This window comes from Triplophysa rosa, linkage group LG13 (genome assembly GCF_024868665.1).
Source record: "Triplophysa rosa linkage group LG13, Trosa_1v2, whole genome shotgun sequence".
Taxonomy (NCBI): domain Eukaryota; kingdom Metazoa; phylum Chordata; class Actinopteri; order Cypriniformes; family Nemacheilidae; genus Triplophysa; species Triplophysa rosa.
The window spans coordinates 21,572,810-21,592,297 of record NC_079902.1 but is presented as its reverse complement, the minus strand read 5'-3'; the positions used below and the strand labels follow the sequence as shown (position 1 = coordinate 21,592,297).

Here is a 19,488-nt window from a genome sequence, read left to right as displayed (position 1 = left end):
TTCTATTCACACACCTGTCACTGTGGGGTGAATCCCGCAGGGAGTTGTAAGAATCTCCGTACTGTAAGGAACACTGTGGAGCGTCAGGATATCCACAGTACGCTGCACGGCGAGCACGGGCCTCCATACACGCCGGGCTGCTGCATTTACTCGTGCCAACAGAGGAGGAAAGTGCCCCCGACTGGCAGTCAGAGTGTATGCTGTCTGTGCGTTCCATACTCCATGTGCGCTCCTCGTGCCTGAGAGGAAAAACAACATAATGCAATGAATTGATAATAGATAAATAGACGGATGAATGGATAATTGGATGGACGACAGACAGACAGATAAATAGACAGACGGATAAATGGAAAGATATACAGACAAATAAGTAGACAGACAGATTAATTGACCGAAAGACAGATGAATAGACGGATGGACAGACAGGCAGATAAATAGAAAGGCAGACAGCTAGATAAATAGAAAGATAGATAGACAGACAGACAGACAAATAGATAGATAGATAGATAGATAGATAGACAGACAGACAGAAAGAAAGGCAGGCAGGCAGAGAGATAGACAGACAGACAGACAAATAGATAGACAGACAGACCGACAGATAAAAAGACATAGGGACAGACAGACAGACAGAAAGGCAGGCAGGCAGAGAGATAGACAGACAGACAGACAGACAAATAGATAGACAGACAGACAGACAGATAAATAGACAGACAGACAGAAAGGCAGGCAGGCAGAGAGATAGATAGACAAACAGATAGATAGACAGACAGACAGACAAATAGATAGATAGAGAGACAGACAGACAGACAAACAAACAAACAAACAAATAGATAGACAGACAGACAGACAGACAGGCATGCAGGCAGACAGACAGATAAATAGACAGACAGAAAGGCAGGCAGGCAGAGAGATAGACAGACAAATAGATAGATAGATAGACAGACAGACAGACAAACAGATAGATAGATAGACAGACAGACAGGCAGGCAGACAGATAAATAGACAGACAGGCAGACAGAAAGGCAGAGAGATAGACAGACAGACAAATAGATAGATAGACAGACAGACAGGCAGGCAGACAGATAAATAGACAGACAGGCAGACAGAAAGGCAGAGAGATAGACAGACAGACAAACAGATAGATAGATAGACAGACAGACAGGCAGGCAGACAGATAAATAGACAGACAGGCAGACAGAAAGGCAGAGAGATAGACAGACAGACAAATAGATAGATAGACAGACAGACAGACAAATAGAGAGATAGATAGATAGATAGATAGATAGATAGACAGACAGACAGACAGACAGAGAGAGAGGGGGATGGATGGATGGATGGATAGACAGACAGATAAATAGACAGACAGATAGGCAGACAGACAGACAGAAAAATAGATGGACAGACAGACAAACAAACAGACAGACAGACGGACAGGCAGACAGACAGACAGACAGACAAATAGACAGACGGACGGAAAGACAGACAGACAGACAGACAGACGACAGATAAATAGATAGACAGACAGACAAACAGATAGACAGACAGAGTCAGTACCGGTGACTGGAAGCGTGAGAAGCTGTAGAGGTGTGATGGGACCTTGAGGACATTCGGCTGCCCGAAAAATTGCCTGAAGTTTCTGTTCCGTGACGTATTACTCCCTCAGTTGCCGGGACGCTCTTTGACATATACTGCAAATAAAAGAGTTGTCATGTGATCGTGACATTTTAAACCTAAATTCTTTATTTAACAACAGACAGGGGCAGGTAAACTCACATCCACCATGGGGATTTCCTCCGGGCCAGGGCCGGGGTGGTTGGGTCCGTTGGCCAGCATACGGTTCGGATGCTCCGCACACATGTTCTGATTCAGATGGTTATGCAACTTCTTCCTTTGTTTCCTGTAGACAGATCCAACTAGTGTAATCTGATCTAAACCAGCACACAGTGTCCAGGACTTTTCCAGCCATTCACAATACTGGATTATGATTTACATTTCACTCCCAGCTGATGATATATTTTACAGCCGACACATTTATATTCACTACAGAACTTTCCTTTACTTTAAATGATTTGAATTTCTTGTATTTAAAATATTATTTCCAGATCTCAATGACACTTTCTACATGAAATGATCATTCACCATCCTTTTTAAAAGCAGCTAAGATATTCTAACCTCCTGTCCACTACGTACCATATGTCGATTGTTGCGGTTACTCATATTTTGGAGTGGATAAGTGTTAGCTGTTTTATGTTAATGTCTGAGCGTGCACGGCTCTTTTTGGCGGTCGACGGAGCTCTTGGGGCTTACTTGGTTTTGCAGTATGCCACCACACAGACGATGCCAACCACCAGCAGCGCCACGCAGATGCCCGTTATCGTCAGCACGCGCTTTTGGTACAGCTCCTCGGCCTCTGAATGAACGAGAGCGCGGACAAACACGCACATATGCACGGACGTACACAGAAACAAACACGCATATACACAACAGCCATTGAACACAAGACGCACACACAAACAGACACACAACCGCTGCGTCAGTAGCGGCATTTAAACACGGTTTAGATCAAACTAACTCATTTCTATGTTTAGCTTCATATTTATAAAAGTACAAAGCTTATCTAAACAGTATAAATAGTGTTCATTTAAGGGGCATTGAAAGATAAAAGATGTCATTCTGCTAGTTTCACATCGCAGTGGATTATATTAAAACAGGAAGCTATAAGGTAAAGGTGTTCATAAAATGAAATCTCTGCCCCATTCAAAGCCCATGACATGCATTATTCTACATGTTCTCCTTTGATGTTGAAAGAGAAGTCTTAGTCAATCAATTCTTGCACAGAGTATGGCTGTACAACAGGGTTGAAACATCAACTGCATTTCTATAGAGGTTTTTTGGAGAAGGCTGTTCATAAAACCCGCTTGAATTTCCAAATCAGTTTCAAATGTTAGTTCACATATAGAAATGTACTGCAAAACCATTACTACAACTGCCATAAATATGCTTTAAAGTCAACATGAAAGCACATTTACCAGATCTATTCACTTTCCTAAAATACATTCCTGATTGTGAACGATTCAATACAATATTACAAAGAGAATGGCTTCAATTTTAATGTCTTAAAATGTTCTTTATTTAATGAATAGCTTGTTCTCTGAATTACATCACAATATCCAAATAAAATACAGAGAGGCTTTAGGGGCCAGCGGTTCGCTTGCTAGGTCTTGGATTGTAGGGGCATTGGCCAAACAGCCATGTTTAAATGTCATTTCATGTCGACTTCAAATATGGTAAGAAGGGTAAAACGAGTAAAGTACAGGTTTTATGAAGACCATCTATTAAGATGCCTTTGTTATATACAGTACACTTCAGATTTTTTTCTATTCGAAAGTGCTGAACGTGGGCAGCAACAGAGGAAACGTACAGAACATGGAGAGAGGGAACGAAAAACGAACGAGGGAAGAGAATTGAGGGCCAAACAGTAGGGGACGGGTGTGTAATAAAAGAGAAATGTGGGGAGGGAAGAGGAGGGGGGTGGTTGAGTCAGACACTGATATTGCATTGCATGCTTGTTACAGGAAACTGAGCCAATGAGAGAAAGGAAACTTAGGGCGAGATGTACCCAGACTAACCACTAATGTGCTCTAGAGGTGCAGAGAAAAGACAGAAGAGATGGGCAACACTCATTTTTCACTCCCTCGTCTCGGAGATTTACGGCATGTTGTGTGCTGCTAACATTCTGTATTGAAGAACTTAGACAACTGGAGACACTAGATCAGTGGTTCGCAACTGGTTCAGTGTCAGGGCCCAAATTTTAAATGCCGAGCAACCACAGCGCCGAAATAGCTGGTTGCACTAAAGTAAAGAAAAATGCTTAAAAACGTTTCAATTGTGCATAGTTATAAAAATATTTAACAAAACACTGGATGAAAACAAAATTTAACAATTTTTAAAAATATATTAATATATTAATTATATATTAAATTTTTTGTATTATACACACATATATATATATATATATATATACCATACATCAATATATTTATTTATTTATTAATATTTTATTATTTTTTATTTCATTTGCGTTTTCGAATGTGGGTTCTTTTTGAAAAAGGCAACAAAAAGCTAAAACAATTTTGGGCCACGACTGACCAGTTGATAACCACTTAACTAAACTGCATGTGTTTTAACTGGACATGCATCTGCATAACTAATTTTATTTATTTTTCTATAATAAAAAGTACGAAATGTTTCAATATGGTATTAAAGCAATAATCCATGAGAGGTGATGATAAAATGCACTTACTGCAGGGTAAAATGCAGAAACAACATTACAATAAAAGACACTTACTACTACTGCTCATTAGTAGTACACGTTTAGTAAGAATGTGTAAATATGAGATAAAATGTTGAACTGTCCATTAAATATTTATCTACATGCCTAATGTGTATATTCCTACAGTATATCCCTGGAATGAGTGTCGCTTTTTCAGAACGAAAAAATAAGCTGAGGATGTATTTGTGTAGTCATATACAGAGAAAACAGAACGAGACGAGTTCTTATCTGGAAATAAACTATGCCATAAAATTATGAACTTTGAAACTGAAGAGTCAAACAAATAATAACTTCATACCCATGATTTCAATTCCAAGATGCTCTGCCAATGCAGAAAGTTGACAATGTAACAAAAAGAAAAAAACAAGAAAACAGGTTTCAGGTCAAATTTTCCACTCGTTCAGATAAGCGGCGAAACACAAGAATGCGATTAGTAGTGTTGTTTGTTTTGTTTTGTTTGACACACTGAGGTGAGTGACTGTACGTTCCAGTAACAGACAGACAATGCAGACAAACATAATCCCCATGATACGAAACAAACAAAAATACCAATAAACAACACAACACCTTTCTTGTTGATAATGCATTCGGTAAGCAAGCGTGTGCGAATACATGCAGACACAAGACAGCCAAACTTACTGCCATATTTACTAGACCTCATTTCTGGGTTTAAGGTTTAAGAAACACACACACACACAAAAAAAACATTAAAAGGAAAAGCACAAATTACAACAAAAAGACAAGTCAAGTAACAACGAATGTTGACACAAATAATGGTGTTTATAACAATTTACAAACAGATGGATTATGTTTGGTCCCGATATTACATTTTCATGATATACATTTACTTTCAACTTCAACATTTTTTGTTTCCACCGCAAATGTACAGCGGTTTAAACACATATTGAGCCATGACATGCATTATATTATGTTATGGGTTTTTCTAACAATTTACCACCAATGTAGTGGTACCAGAGGTCAACGTTTTGAGATGAAGTGTCATGCATCATGCCTCAGACTCAAAAAAACTTCAAGAGCACTTAACAAGAAGAAACTTATAGAATATTCTGTACACTGCTGACGATAACCACAGAAAATAATAAAAACCGGCAAAGAGCAAGTTTCTGAACAAAGGAAATCTGTAGTACGCCTGATTTACATTTAATTGAAACTATGGCATTTCTCACATACAGTACACGGGCACCCCGAAGTTAAAAGCATTTTCAATCTTTCAGCATTAACCCAACCTCGTGTCATTCCAAACCGGCATGACTTTCTTTCTTCTGTAGAACACAAAAGAAGATATTTTAAAGAAGATAAATAACCAAACAACATTGAACCCCATTGACTTCCATTACAGACACAAAACCACTGAGACATTTCTCAAAATATCTTCTTTTGTGTTCCACAGAAGAAAGAGTCATATAAGGCTTTTAAAGCACACGATGGTGAATAAAAGACAGCATTTTTATTTTTGGGTGAACTATCCCTTTAAAGCCTTGAATATAAACATTCATTCAGTACCTGCTTTGATCGGACAGTAACAGCTCTATATAAATTTAGGTTAGTGAATGAAACGCAATCTGTACTAATTCTATGTCATTTATATAGAAAAATCGAGTTTGACCTGCAGACTTTCATCATAAGTGCATTACTTTGTAAGACGAGTCAAAATCATTTTCTGTGGCAATCGACAGCGTGCCTTTTACACTGAACCCTGAAGATTTCTTTAAATGTTATAAATGAGTCTCTATCACACTTTTAATTAATCCATCTGATGAAATAAATTCACCGCTTAATCTCAATTAACACTATACTGTATCTCATTGAGTCTAAGTAATTTTGCTCTATGTGAACCTAATTTTAGGAAGCAAGTTTTACTGTTTTACTTCATTTCCTCTGTATTTATTCTCTTCAAATGCACGTTTCTGTACTGTATATCAATGCAATGTGCATTTAATATTCTTCTGAGAAAAGATCCACGAATTTCTGCTTGAAGGTCACCAATAACTGAAACTGAATGGATGAACAGAGGCAGATACTTTACATACTGTACATGCACATACACATACATCATAGGCAACATGCAGCTGTCTTAAGGCAGACAGACAGAGACAGACCAACAGACAGGTAGTAGAAATGAACATACTGTAAAAACCGGCCATTACGGAGGTTTGACAGCGTTCACCGGTAAAGTCATTTGGACACCTGATGAAGGGAAACAGGAAGGTGTGGAGGGTAGGGATTGGGGGGACAGATACATGAGGAAAGAGAGAGAGACGAGAGGAGAGGAGAGCAAAGAGACATGCAGTTAGAACAACAGATGGCAACCCATGTCACACAGAGCTCTTCCACCTGATTATGTCATCACTGTGATGTCACAGGGCCCGTAACCTGAGGAAAGAGGTCATTTCATGTCATGTTTAGGACATGGGAGTTTCAACAAAGAAATGTTAAAGCACACAAACACTGTCACGATGCCAAACATTTCTCATCACATTGTTTTTTTAAAAAGCTCTAGAAGCTTACAATAGTTTTTTAACTGTATGCTTTTTCTAAGGAATATTTACAGTTTATCCACTTAAAATATTTTTGTTATCATGTAGATAGTTGTACAGTATTATAGTTCATTTGTGATGAACTATACACCTCTGGTTACTCGCTGGTTGTGTAAATCTACATCAGGAAGTGACTTCATACATACACTAAAAAGTTATGAACTACATTTATATTTAAGCATGTGGCAGACACCTTTAACCAATGCAAAATGCAAATCAAGATATACATTTCTTTTATTCAGTACCATATGTGTGCTTCTTAGGCATTGAACCCACAACCTTTGCACTGCGAATGCAATGCTGTAAACTACAAAATGACTCATAATATTAAAAAAACACATCATGTGTTAAAATTTCATAACTCAAAAAATATTATTGAGCACATCTTTTTTGAGAGTGTACCAATTGAGCTACAGGAACTAGCTCAATTTTTAATTGTAACTGCAATGTAATTTTTTGAATAAACTCTCGAAAAGTTTTATATGGTTATGAATTTTTATTATTTTATTATATAAATAATATTCTACTTTGTAATATTGCCCACTTAGCCTGTAGAATTTACAGCAAAGGTCAATAGGACAGAGTGCATTTAATTTACTCAGGAGCAAGGGTGACACACACACACGCACGCACGAACGGCACAAACACACACGCACATGTCTGGTTTACTATCTCACAGTCCATAGGCGTAATGTTTTTTATACTGTACAAACTGTATATTTTATCCCCTAACCCAACCCCTAAACCTAAAGATCATAGAAAACGTTTTGCATTTTTAGATTTTTAAAAAATATTGTTCTGTACAATTTATAAGCTTTTGTGCCCATGGGGACCTCAATTTTGGTCCCCACGGTGACACGAGTCCCCATGAGTTGGTGTGCATTCAGGTTTAGGTCCCCACCGGGATATACAAACATGAACACACACACACGCACACACACACACACACACACGCACGCACACACACGCACACACACACACACACGCACACAAATAAGGACAAAGTTATCAATTAGTAGGTACACAAATACACAGAAAACAGGTGAATGTCTCTTAGTCATGGGTGGATGAGGATACAGATTTTGCCATATCATTTACTGTATGAGGTGGTAGATATATTTGTGTACTGCTCCAAATAAGTCAAGGTAAGAACGATTTTGTAAATAGGGGGTGCTTTTAGGCACAATGCAAAGCAGAGTTTATTCCTTTACTATTATTGTACGATGCTACATTAAAACAGAATTCAATTGACAGGTTTGTGCTGATCAGATATTTAAATGTAACCTCATGAATGTTTTAAACTGCGAAGTTGCTTTTGCACAGACATCACACATATTGTGATTTTCCAAATAATTAAATGAGATTAAGTACATTGATTTAGTTACATGAGGTAATTAATTTACTGGATTATCCAAAAACACAAATTAAGATATGGCATACATTTTTCAAATTCAATTTCTAGCAAAAATAACTAAAGTATATTGTAAACTGTACCATGACCGCAATATCATACTGAATTTAATACCGTCAAAGACAAACACCATCTCAAGCTTCTAACTCAATCGGTGTGTCCAGAAAGCCAAAAACACCACACATTATTTTCATCTCAGTCCGTGTTTCCTTAAGGCCAATTAACCCTTACAGTGCTTCAAACGCTCTGTTCTGTAAATTAAAAAGATTGACTTTTCAAGTCACAGTTTAAAGGATGACATCTCCCAAAAGGGTTTGATCTTTAAGCAGCTTTAATGGGTTTGATTCTCTTCCTTTGAAAAAAATTGGCGCAGACGCTGTAAATCTGAACTGTCCTCTTCAAAATGGCTGATAAGGACAAAGCATTGTGTCTCTTGAAGGATGGGGGGGGGCAGCAACACAGCATATCTATTGATACGGGCAGTATACATTGACAGACTTGATTGAAGACGCTGTACACCCCACAGGCCCTCAAACAGCCCATAATTTTCTCTAGCTCTCTCTAGTGTATTCAATTATGTTTCGAGAACTCTCTAAATTTCCGCTCCTGCAACGGTCTGAAAAATCATGCTGTAACATACTGAGGGTTAGCAAAAAAGAAAAGTGGGGTAGAATGTGTGCAACTTACTTGCAGGACAGCTGATTTATACCATGTATGAAATAACAGTCTCCTCCGTTAACGCAGTAGGTTTTCTCTGTTTCATTGCACTTCCTGGCATGACTCGAGCCCGGAGACAATGTGGTGGTTACTATGTAAACACACAGACACAGAAAAACCAAGATGAGCATTACACATTGTGACAATTGCGGGAAAAGTTGAAAAAAATGTATATGCTCTCCTACTTGTACGTCGCTTTGGATAAAAGCGTCTGCCAAATGAATAAATGTAAATGTAAAAGTCTCAATGAATGTGTTCACAATGGAAAGCAAGTTCCCTGCATACTACAAAAAGCGCAGTAGTCTGCAGTACAGATGTAATATACACAGACATTAAATTAGAGTTATTATAGTTTTGTTTTTAGTTTTATTATTATTTTTAAATTTCTATGTTAAAGGGGTCATATGACACAACTGAAACGAATATTATGGTTTGTTTTAGATGTAACGCAATGTGTATGCACGACTTAAGGTTCAAAAACGCTGTATTTTCCACATACCGTGCATGTTTGTATCTCCTCTTTGCCCCACCTCTCTGAAATGCGTGGATTTTTTACAAAGCTCATCGCTCGCAATTGTACTGACAGGTACGCCCACCTTACTTGTGTATACATTTGGGTGGTCTCAGTCAAATCATACCATGAACTGACGTAGATTTGTGGGGGTGTGGTTACACGAGGCGTTTCAGGCAGGTCTGGGTGAGCATTCGCTTTTAGATAGAATGCATCTTTTGTTCCGACACTTTAATATTTGCAATTTTACGTGTCACGTGCTTTTGTCATTTTATAATTTATTTGTTTATTTTTATGTTGCTTTGTAAGATTAATTTATTTTTATTTAAGTTTTATAAATAAATAATGTTTTTTTATTATAATTTTAGTGCCTTAAATTTATTTCAGTATATTTCTGGGGCAACATTTCAATTTTTGTTTAGATAGTTTTTTTCAATAATTGTAGGCCAATATTCAATAAACAGGAAAGTTTTAAAACTAAAATAACCTTGTAATAAACACATAATTGTATAGCATATGTGATGCAAGTTCACACCAAGATTATCATAGTTTACTAAAATAAAACTATTAAAACATTTCTGTTAATTGAAATTAAATCAATAACATCTGCCTTAATTTTATTTTAAAATAAATGAACATTAGAAATGTTGCCTCAGCAATAAACTGAAATAATTTGAAGTCACTAAAAATAATAACTGAGCAACAACTGAACAAAAAACTAAACTAAAACTTTAATGAAAATAAATTAATCTTAGGAACATAAAAATTAAACAAATAAAATGACAAACACACATAACAAAACTGCTAAAAATTTAACTCAAATTAACATTCAAAATATAAGAAAAAGCTCGTTCAAAATAATAATATAACTACCACATATAACTGAAAGTAATAATAAACAATAAAACAATAATACAATTAAAAATGAATAATTAATTATAACTAAAAATATTTCAAATACAGATATTATGTTCTAATTAATTTTTTATAAATTCTTTCGGGAAAAATTATTCTAGCAGTCCAATTATATCCATTTTTTTTTCAATAAATTTGTCAAAGTAACAGCACATTTTTGTGCAGTATTTCAGCATTTCATACAGTGTGTTCTGTTTTGGGAAGTGTTTATAGATATCAGGACCATGCAGAGCATTTGCATGCTACAACTAAAACAACAGGTTGCATGACATGGACACACATTTAGTATAAAAGTGGGCCAAACTTCACTTCACCCCAAATGCCAGACTTTAAAAGCATTCTGAAGTTAATTAATATGCTTTATTGCACACTTCAGAGTAGCCACCAGTGTTGGGTAAGTTACTCTGAAAAAGTAATTAATTACTAGTTACTAATTACACATTCGATGATGTAATTAGATTACTGTACAAGTTACTCTCTTCAAAAAGTATTTAATTACTTATTACTAATTACTTTCTATATTCTACATCAACCTTGATGAGTTAAGTGATTCAAGGATAGACATGAAACGGCTCTTTTAATTCATTCAAATAAATAATATAAAACTACATAAAGTATTGTTATTAATTACAAATGTGAGAATTATACATTAAAGCACGGATTTTAAAGTTAGACTTTGAATTTTGATGTCAATTCCTCTTCTGCACATACACGTTACACAAAGTATTTAGTTTAATTACATCAGAAGTAACTGTAATTAAATTACAGAAAAAATAAGAGTAATCCCTTACTTTACTTTTTCAAGGGAAAAGTAATTAAATTACAGTAACTAATTACTTGGTAACTAGTTACACCCAACACTGGTAGCCACACAGCGTAAGAAATGTATTTCTTTCTGTACCTGGGTGAAATAAATACCTCCCCAACATGGTGCCAGGACTTAAAACTCACACACACACACACCGTTCACAAGTGACTGTATCATTGTGTATATAAACCAAAGTGAGACACACGCTGCCAATACACATGGCAGATGGGAAGATGTTCACGCAGACATCACTGGCTCGCAGCCACGCGGAGGGATTCGATTTTCTGCAGTCTGTCAGACTCACGGAAAGTCATGCTGTGCACTGCAGACTCAAGCACATCACATCTGAACCTCTGCAGAAGTACAGTAGAGGTGCACGGGCAATCCATGATTTAAACGTCTGCCCTGGCAAACAGCCAGACAGAGATAGACAGAGAGACGAATACAAGCGTACTGTGTACTGCATACTGTGCAGTGTATACTTTATACTACGTACCTTTTTTAACAACAATATGTGAAACATGCTCAAACAATAGGTCAAGGAAAATAATAGAATAAGACGTATGGAAAGACACATCGGTTCTGAAATAAAAATGATAAGATGTCTCAACGTTTGACAGTCTGACCAAATATATCACAATGATATTAGTCCAGCGCAAGGCATTATTGTGGGATACAGTATTCCACGCGATGTTTCTCTATTTTATGTCATACTTTTGTACGTCTTCTCTGTATTCCATGCATGTAGAAAATGTGCATACTGCACATGGTACACATACTGCAAGAACAGTATGAGTATGAGAGTTTGCTGTTCTAAAAATAACCCAAAATACCAGAGAAAGGAAAAGCATAGAAGAGAAGAATATAGTACTAAAAATAGAAAGATAACAGCGCTTTTACATCCACAAGAAAAAAGCTCTTCAGTGGAAGAGGAAGAAAAAACGCTTTAATCAAGGGAAAGTACTGTAGGGAGCGTCTGTCAAAGAGGAGAACTAATTATCTCCGGATGTGACAGCTAAACTCCACATGAAAACAGCAGCCAACAAACAATAAACGCATTTACAATATATATTAAATTAATAAAATATATTAAATTAAAATGTGGTTTTCACACTGTCATGCATAAACACAATGTCAGGGGGTAAACGTGGCAGGAGATCACAGTATTTCCAAATAAAATGTTAGGAATTTATCTAAACTGCTGCAGTGGAGTGAGAGAGAGAGAGAGAGAGAGAGAGAGAGAGAGAGAGAGAGAGAGAGAGAGAACTTAATTAACCAAATGAGAGCACATGGATTCAATTCTTCACTGTTTCAGACGCATGTTTGTTTGTGTGTTGAGTGTTTGAGGATTAATATGAATCTCCTGACCTCCACCTCTCCGAGACTGATGGATGTCTGCGCGCACGTGTGTCAACATCCTTAATGGTCCTGGAACAATAATTCTGACAGCCTATCAGAATGTACGGTTAAGCCTTGTGTTCATGTTTTGGTCTGGTTAAGGTGCTTGTACACAATTTTTAATCAACCAATTATTTTTATCTAGTTGAGTGGTTGTTTTAGTTATGGATTGGGTTACTTAAAGATGCTGTGTGTCATTTTTTTGAGAATCTACAGTATGGACAGAAATGCAATATAATATACATAACTATGTCTTCAGAGGTGTATAAAGACCTTACATAATGAAGAGTTATGTTTTTATTATCTTAGAATGAGATATTTCTGTCTACATACACCGCGGGTGCACCATGTTGTTTCTACAGTAGCCCTAAAGGGACAAACTGCTTTACAGAGCGCATTTTGTAATTACATTATCTCCTTCGGCAAAGAAGTGAAAACGTGACGACATCTTAGGGTGCGTTTATATTTGGCATTAACATGCGACCTGTATCTGGATGTTGTCCACATACACATTGAAAAGACAAGTGTAAACGCGCTTCTGATCGGAATGTCATCCGATCAGCGTGTCCTGATCCAGAGGTAGTCGAGGACGCATTGTGATCGGATCTCAGTGTAACGCAATCCAGACAGCTTATCTACATTTACCGGCACAACTTCACAGAAAACCCCGCCCGCTATCATTATTCTCTCGTCTGTCCGAAACCTGTCAGACTGGGGAGCAGATGACAAATACAGAGGAAAGTTTACTCTTGCTCACGTACTCTTGCACAGTCGTTCATTTTCCCACAAAATGATCGTGGATACTTTATTACAGTGTATCATTATTTGCAACCTACAGAGGATGTATGTCAAATCACACGAGATGTTTTCTTGACCACTTCAGCTTTATCATCACATAGGCTATTTGTGACTGCCACGAACAGGTTTTACTCGCACACACAGCGCCACATGTGTTTTTAAACGTGGTCGCTTTTGATCATAGTAACTTCGGCCTACTTATGTGATTATTTTATGTGTCTGTGACATGAATAAACAAATGATGTGTTTAAAAACACCGTTAGTCTGTGTGTATGTGTGTGTGTGCGCGCGCGAGTGAAACCCGCCACAGCTCAAGTACAAAAGCTGTTGTTTGTCATTTTACAAACGTCCTCTGCTTATACTTTCACATATAAGATCATTAATCGTTTTAACCGCGGTTTACTTCCCACCGCTGCCTCGAGTTCAACATGGCTGCGTATCAAATGTGTAACATGCTCATTCTCCCCGTTATACGTGTTGTGTGAAATCTCCCTGCACCGGGGCTATTTTTAAATTGCAGGCTTATTAAAATAATGGGCGGGAAACTATAGAGATCCGATCACATTATCCAGATGTGGAAGCCATTTGTTGACAAGTGTAAACGCGCTGTGTCCTGATTGTCTGCTTGTTCGGATCACCGAGATCGCATGTTAATGCCAAATATAAACGCACCCTTAGTGCTGTCTCAGCCTCCGTTGTGCTTTGACAGGGAGGGGTGGAGTGAGCCGTTGGTTGCAATACGCGACCCCACCAATAGATGCCGCTAAAAATCTGGTTCATCACAACATGCAGAGAATTAAACAAAACCTTCAAGTTCATCCAGTACTGAATTTAAGAATGGATGACTTGACAAGCCTTTTCTGTTGTTTCAGTGGATTAACTGAATCCATTTATATTGCATAACTAATAAATGACACTTTAACTGAAGGCCACATCAATGCCACATTTTAACTTATAATTGTTTTATATAGTATGGTAATGGATACTTGAACTCTGATGTATTATTGTAACTAAACGGATGTCAGGAAGGTCTAACGAGACCACACAAAATGATCTTCCACAGGACAGAAACACCACCTGAGCTCTGCCATTTCCTAACAAGCTAATGAAGTCATTAACACACACAAACAGCACCACAGAGAGAAAGAGAATACAGCAGAGAGATGAAGTGTGAAGCGAGGGACGTCTCAGAGTTCACAATAACCTTGTGTCTTCTAAGGTCACGCATCACTCCAAGTGGAAATAAGGAACAGGAGAACAATATCACTAGCGTTCAACCTAACAACTGTCTCAGACGCATGTCGTCTTCTCCACAGTGAATGTGTGTGCGCTGCTGGCCAATAACCGTTTTCCTTTGAGACTGTGCTCTTCAAAAAGGCACTTGTAAAGTGAAGGCCATATCCTTCAATTCTCAGCATGATATTTAAGACAACAGAAAGTATATCTGCTAAATGATGTCAAAAATACTTTGTAAATGATGTCATAAAAATGTTGATCTGCATTGGCTGAAGTGAGAGACTAAGTTTTGAATGTTTACATCTTCTTAAAGTTAATTTGATCAATGTTGTGACAAAAAATAGATCTTTTGATAAATCGGAGACAATGCGATGTTTTATGCCAATTCCACCTGCCTATAACTTTCTGCACCGTGTGCATTTGGACAGTCAACGTTTTGCATCTCTGCATTGTGTGTATTGTGGACTACACTCTTAAAAATAAAGGTGATGCTATAGAAGAACCATTCAGTCACAGTATCTCTTTCTTACCTTTTTATAATCTGAAGAACCTTTCTTCACCATAAAGAACCTTTTGTGAGTCAGAAAGGTTCTTTGGATGTTAAAGGTTCTTTATGGAACCATTTAGACAAAAAAGGTTCTTCTATGTTATCGTGAACAGTGTTGGGTAAGTTACTCTGAAAAAGTAATGAATTACTAGTTACTAATTACATATTCAATAGTGTAATTAGATTACTGTACAAATTACTCTCTCCAAAAAGTATTTATTTACTTATTACTATTTACTTTCTATATCCTATATCAACCTTGATTAGTTAAGTGATTCAAGGATAGGCATGAAAGGGTTCTTTTAATTCATTCAAATAAATAATATTAAACTACATAAAGTACTCTTATTAACTGACCAAAGTATTACAAATGTGAGAATTATACATTAAAGCACGGATTTTAAAGTTAGACTTTGAATTTTGATGTCAATTCCACTATTGCACACACATATATTACACAAAGTATTTAGTTTAATTACATCAAAAGTAACTGTAATTAAATTACAGAAAAAATAAGAGTAATCCCTTAGTTTACTTTTCAAGGGAAAGGTAATTAGTTACAGTAACTAATTACTTAGTAACTAGTTACACCCAACACTGATCGTGAAGCACCTTTATTTTTAAGAGTTTACAAAAACATATGTCATCCTCAACGGGGGTCGAGACGGTGAGTTTATCCAATCGGCTGCGAGACAATAATGTTGATCAGGTGCTCCGCTGGGCCGGCACTGCATCTGTCCTCAGCTTTAAATAGGTCCACCGAGAAGCTTTTAAAGACCGCACATATTTTCCTCCGTCCCGCAGTCCATCCTGATGCGGGAGGATATTAGCTCCATTAGCCTTGGCTTCGAGCCGAAGGATGGATGTGGACAGGCCGGAGAACATGATTCACGGACAGGGAGGGGGGTCGCGGGGAAGGCCGTAAGTCAGGTGGAGGGGCGGTACGGAGACCCCGCTCCACTTTACTCAAGCAGGCAGCGATCAATGACATCGAACCACTTACAGGCACTCCCTATTCAGACAGCATTTGGAGACATGCTCACGACGAGGGTAATTTCCACATGCACACGCTGCAGAACTGCATGTGCTGGGGGGGGTTCAATGGACGGATGGACAGGATAATGAAGAAGGGAGTGAATGCAATGAGGGTGGAGGAAAAGGGGGGTTGAGTGATTGTCAGGAGGCAGAATGAAATACAAAGGGGGTTTGAAAAGGATATGATCAGAGGAATGTCGTACTTCCAAAATGACGGCAAGATGCACTAATCCTCAAAAGTTTAGGATCACTTGACAAATCTTAAAAATCTTTTTCAATGTTTGAAATTACTGTTGTAGACAAGAATATAATTGTGCCAACATATTTTCTTTAATTAGAAAACTACTTTTTCATGGAATATTTTTAAATGGATTACTTGGACCAAATAATGAAATATTTAAAAAGCAGCCAGTATTATTCTAAAATGTGCTAAAAATATATAGAACGAGTGGGTGATTCTCACAAAATCTTGGTTTCAAGAAGTCAAACATGATTTTCTAGAAAACACTTGCATCAACATATTTCCTTTTAATTCATTCAAAACAAGGTAAGACATGTTTAAAAACTTTCATTTTCAACTTTTACTGACAGTTTAACACCATTTTGAAATATTTTTTCATTTTTGACATAAAATGGTCTTAAAAAGTCTCATTACCTTAACCATTTAAAACTGTCAATCCTATGGGATGTTTTGCAAAAAAAGCCAGATTGTGATGCCTAAGCAAGTTTTTTATTAATCATACATAATAAGACATCAATGAAGTATATTTTAATTATATTATAAAATTATACATGTTGCGTTTTTTTTTAAAGCAGAAAACTATCTGTATCGGTATGAGAATGAAAAAAGTTGTGTCATAGCATGACAACAAAATTTAATATTAAGCTTTTAACTAGAAAAATACAAAGTAATCGGTAATCTAAACAGAAATATATGTTTTATCATTAAAATCTTTACTGCCATGATATTTCAGTGGTTTCGTTAGAATCACCCGAGTAAGCGATCCCAGACTTTTTTACTGGTGGTGTAGGTGTTAAGCAATGTGACAATACAGTACATTTTGTTAAAAACATTTCTTTTTGCATACTTTCAGAAACAGCTTCTGCAGCGCGTAGTAGACACTATACCGTAAGAAGTGCAACATTATCCACAGACTGACAGAAGGGAGACAGCGCTGCGTGTGCAGGAGAGAGTTTTACGTCAAACTCATTAAGCTGAAGGGAGCAGTGCTAAGCTTTCAATGGCTGTTTGCTGGAGAATCATTTCACAGTTACTCATCCTCATTAATCCCAACAGAACACATTCGGTCCAAAACCTTTCATTTGACATGTACATCCGTGTGCAGTTATTTATGTGGATGTGTGTTTGTATCACGTTGCACAAAAACGGCAAGAAAAACCATTCGCTTTTATAGGTGGATATAACTTGCCCAGGTGGCCTGATTGCATCAGCAGAAAAGTTGTAGAGAAGCAGAAAAAGCGATTGTATTGATGTAAGATTATGAAAACAAATATTTTTCTTTCTTTAGAGTAATGTCCTCTGATGAATTGTACACAATACCATCAAGGGCATTTATTAAAGGAATAGTTTTGGTCCCAAAAGAATGACTGCACCAAGTATGAATCTTTTGTTATCATTTCATTCTCATGTTGTTCTACACCCGTTGTTCTACACCGTCATATGATCATGTTTGACAGCTATGGTAGAGAGAGAGTCACGTAAACTTTTAACACATTTAAAGACGTGGGTCGTTTAATGAATAAAAAATTTAAGTAATAAAGAATTAAAAGAAATAACATAACTTTTTGGAAGTATCTGAAGGCTCCATGAATCACGTGACGCTCGAAAAATGTGAACTTCCTCAAATCACAACGGCTCTGTGGTAAATTCTGCTAGAGCGCCCCAGGTCATTCGATGCTATTACTGTACGTTATGACAAAAAAAAAAGAAAAAATGCATGAACAGTTCCTTTAAGAAAATAAATAGGGTGAATTCTGCGAGTGTATATTGTGCGTTAAGTATATTTGGCTCTTGTATCTGACAGACTCTTGGCATTGATGCTCAAGAACTCAGCCCGCGGGTCAAGCTGGGTTTCACATCACACACAAACATACACAAAGATGTAAACACATACACACACACATGCACGCACGCACGCACACACACTCACACACACAAACACTTACACTCGCACTCGCACACACCCACACTCACACAAACACACACGCATGCACGCACACACACACACTCCTAAATGACCCATCTTCAAGGACATTCTGTTTCAGCCAAAAGAATTGTTATCCTTTTTCAAGTCTCTCTCTCTCTCTCTCTCTCTCTCTCTCTCACACACACACACACACGCACACACACGCACACACACACACACCTTTACTCTATGCTCTCAAATACTGCAGACCATTACCCTGGTGACCCCTCATATGGCCACTAGAGCAAATCTCTCTCTCTCTCTCTCTCTCTCTCTCTCTCTCTCTCTCTGTCTGTACTGTTATATATAGCTGATATCTATGCACTTGGAGTGCAGGATCTGCCAAAATTACACGGTTTATCTTCATTAAGCTCAGAGAATCATATGCAGCCATCCACCACACACACACACACACAACCACTGAAAACCACTCGCTTACAAACTCTGAAACGTCTAAGATTTCTGTTTCTCTGTTTCACTTACAAGCACACGCACACACGCACGTACGCACGCACGCACGCACGCACGCACACACACACACACACACAATTTCAATTTAAGTGTGCTTTATTTGCATGACAAAATACAGTGGTTTATAATATGTGTAAATATATAAAATCAGTGTAGTATAAGTATAGTTTAAACAATGATTTACAAAAGCAAAATATACATTTAAGTAGCAGAATAAAGTAATATACAATAGAATTTTATGTACATATGTTGGAAACATCTCTCCTTCCTTCCTTCCTTTCTTTCACTCACTCATTCATTCTCTCACTCGTTCATTCTCTCTCTCTCTCTCTCTCTCTCTCTTTCTCTCTCTCCATGAGGCTGCGCTGACACATCAAATAATGAAGTGTGTGGTGGAGATCTACTGTAGAGGACAAAGATGAGAGGGAAAGACCCTATATCTCACAAAGCACTCAACCAATACTGCCCTTAAGATGGGCTGGAAAGAGTTGACATTAGTTACACACACACACACGCACACACACGCACACGCACACACACACA

General features: G+C 37.4%; 1 protein-coding gene across 2 annotated transcripts in view; it reads right to left on the bottom strand.

Moving 5' to 3' along the window:
* nrg2b (neuregulin 2b) overlaps positions 1-19,488 on the bottom strand; it is a 49,856-nt gene that overhangs the window by 3,571 nt on the left and 26,797 nt on the right. The window contains exons 4-10 of one of the 2 annotated variants that reach the window (XM_057350145.1): positions 8,990-9,110; positions 6,483-6,541; positions 4,632-4,655; positions 2,308-2,410; positions 1,774-1,897; positions 1,555-1,688; positions 15-239 (exon numbers count right to left, since the gene is read on the bottom strand). In XM_057350145.1, coding sequence (XP_057206128.1) covers positions 15-239; positions 1,555-1,688; positions 1,774-1,897; positions 2,308-2,410; positions 4,632-4,655; positions 6,483-6,541; positions 8,990-9,110 — 790 coding nt within the window. The remainder of the gene's footprint in view (positions 1-14; positions 240-1,554; positions 1,689-1,773; positions 1,898-2,307; positions 2,411-4,631; positions 4,656-6,482; positions 6,542-8,989; positions 9,111-19,488) is intronic. The other variant, XM_057350146.1, reaches the window with a different exon arrangement.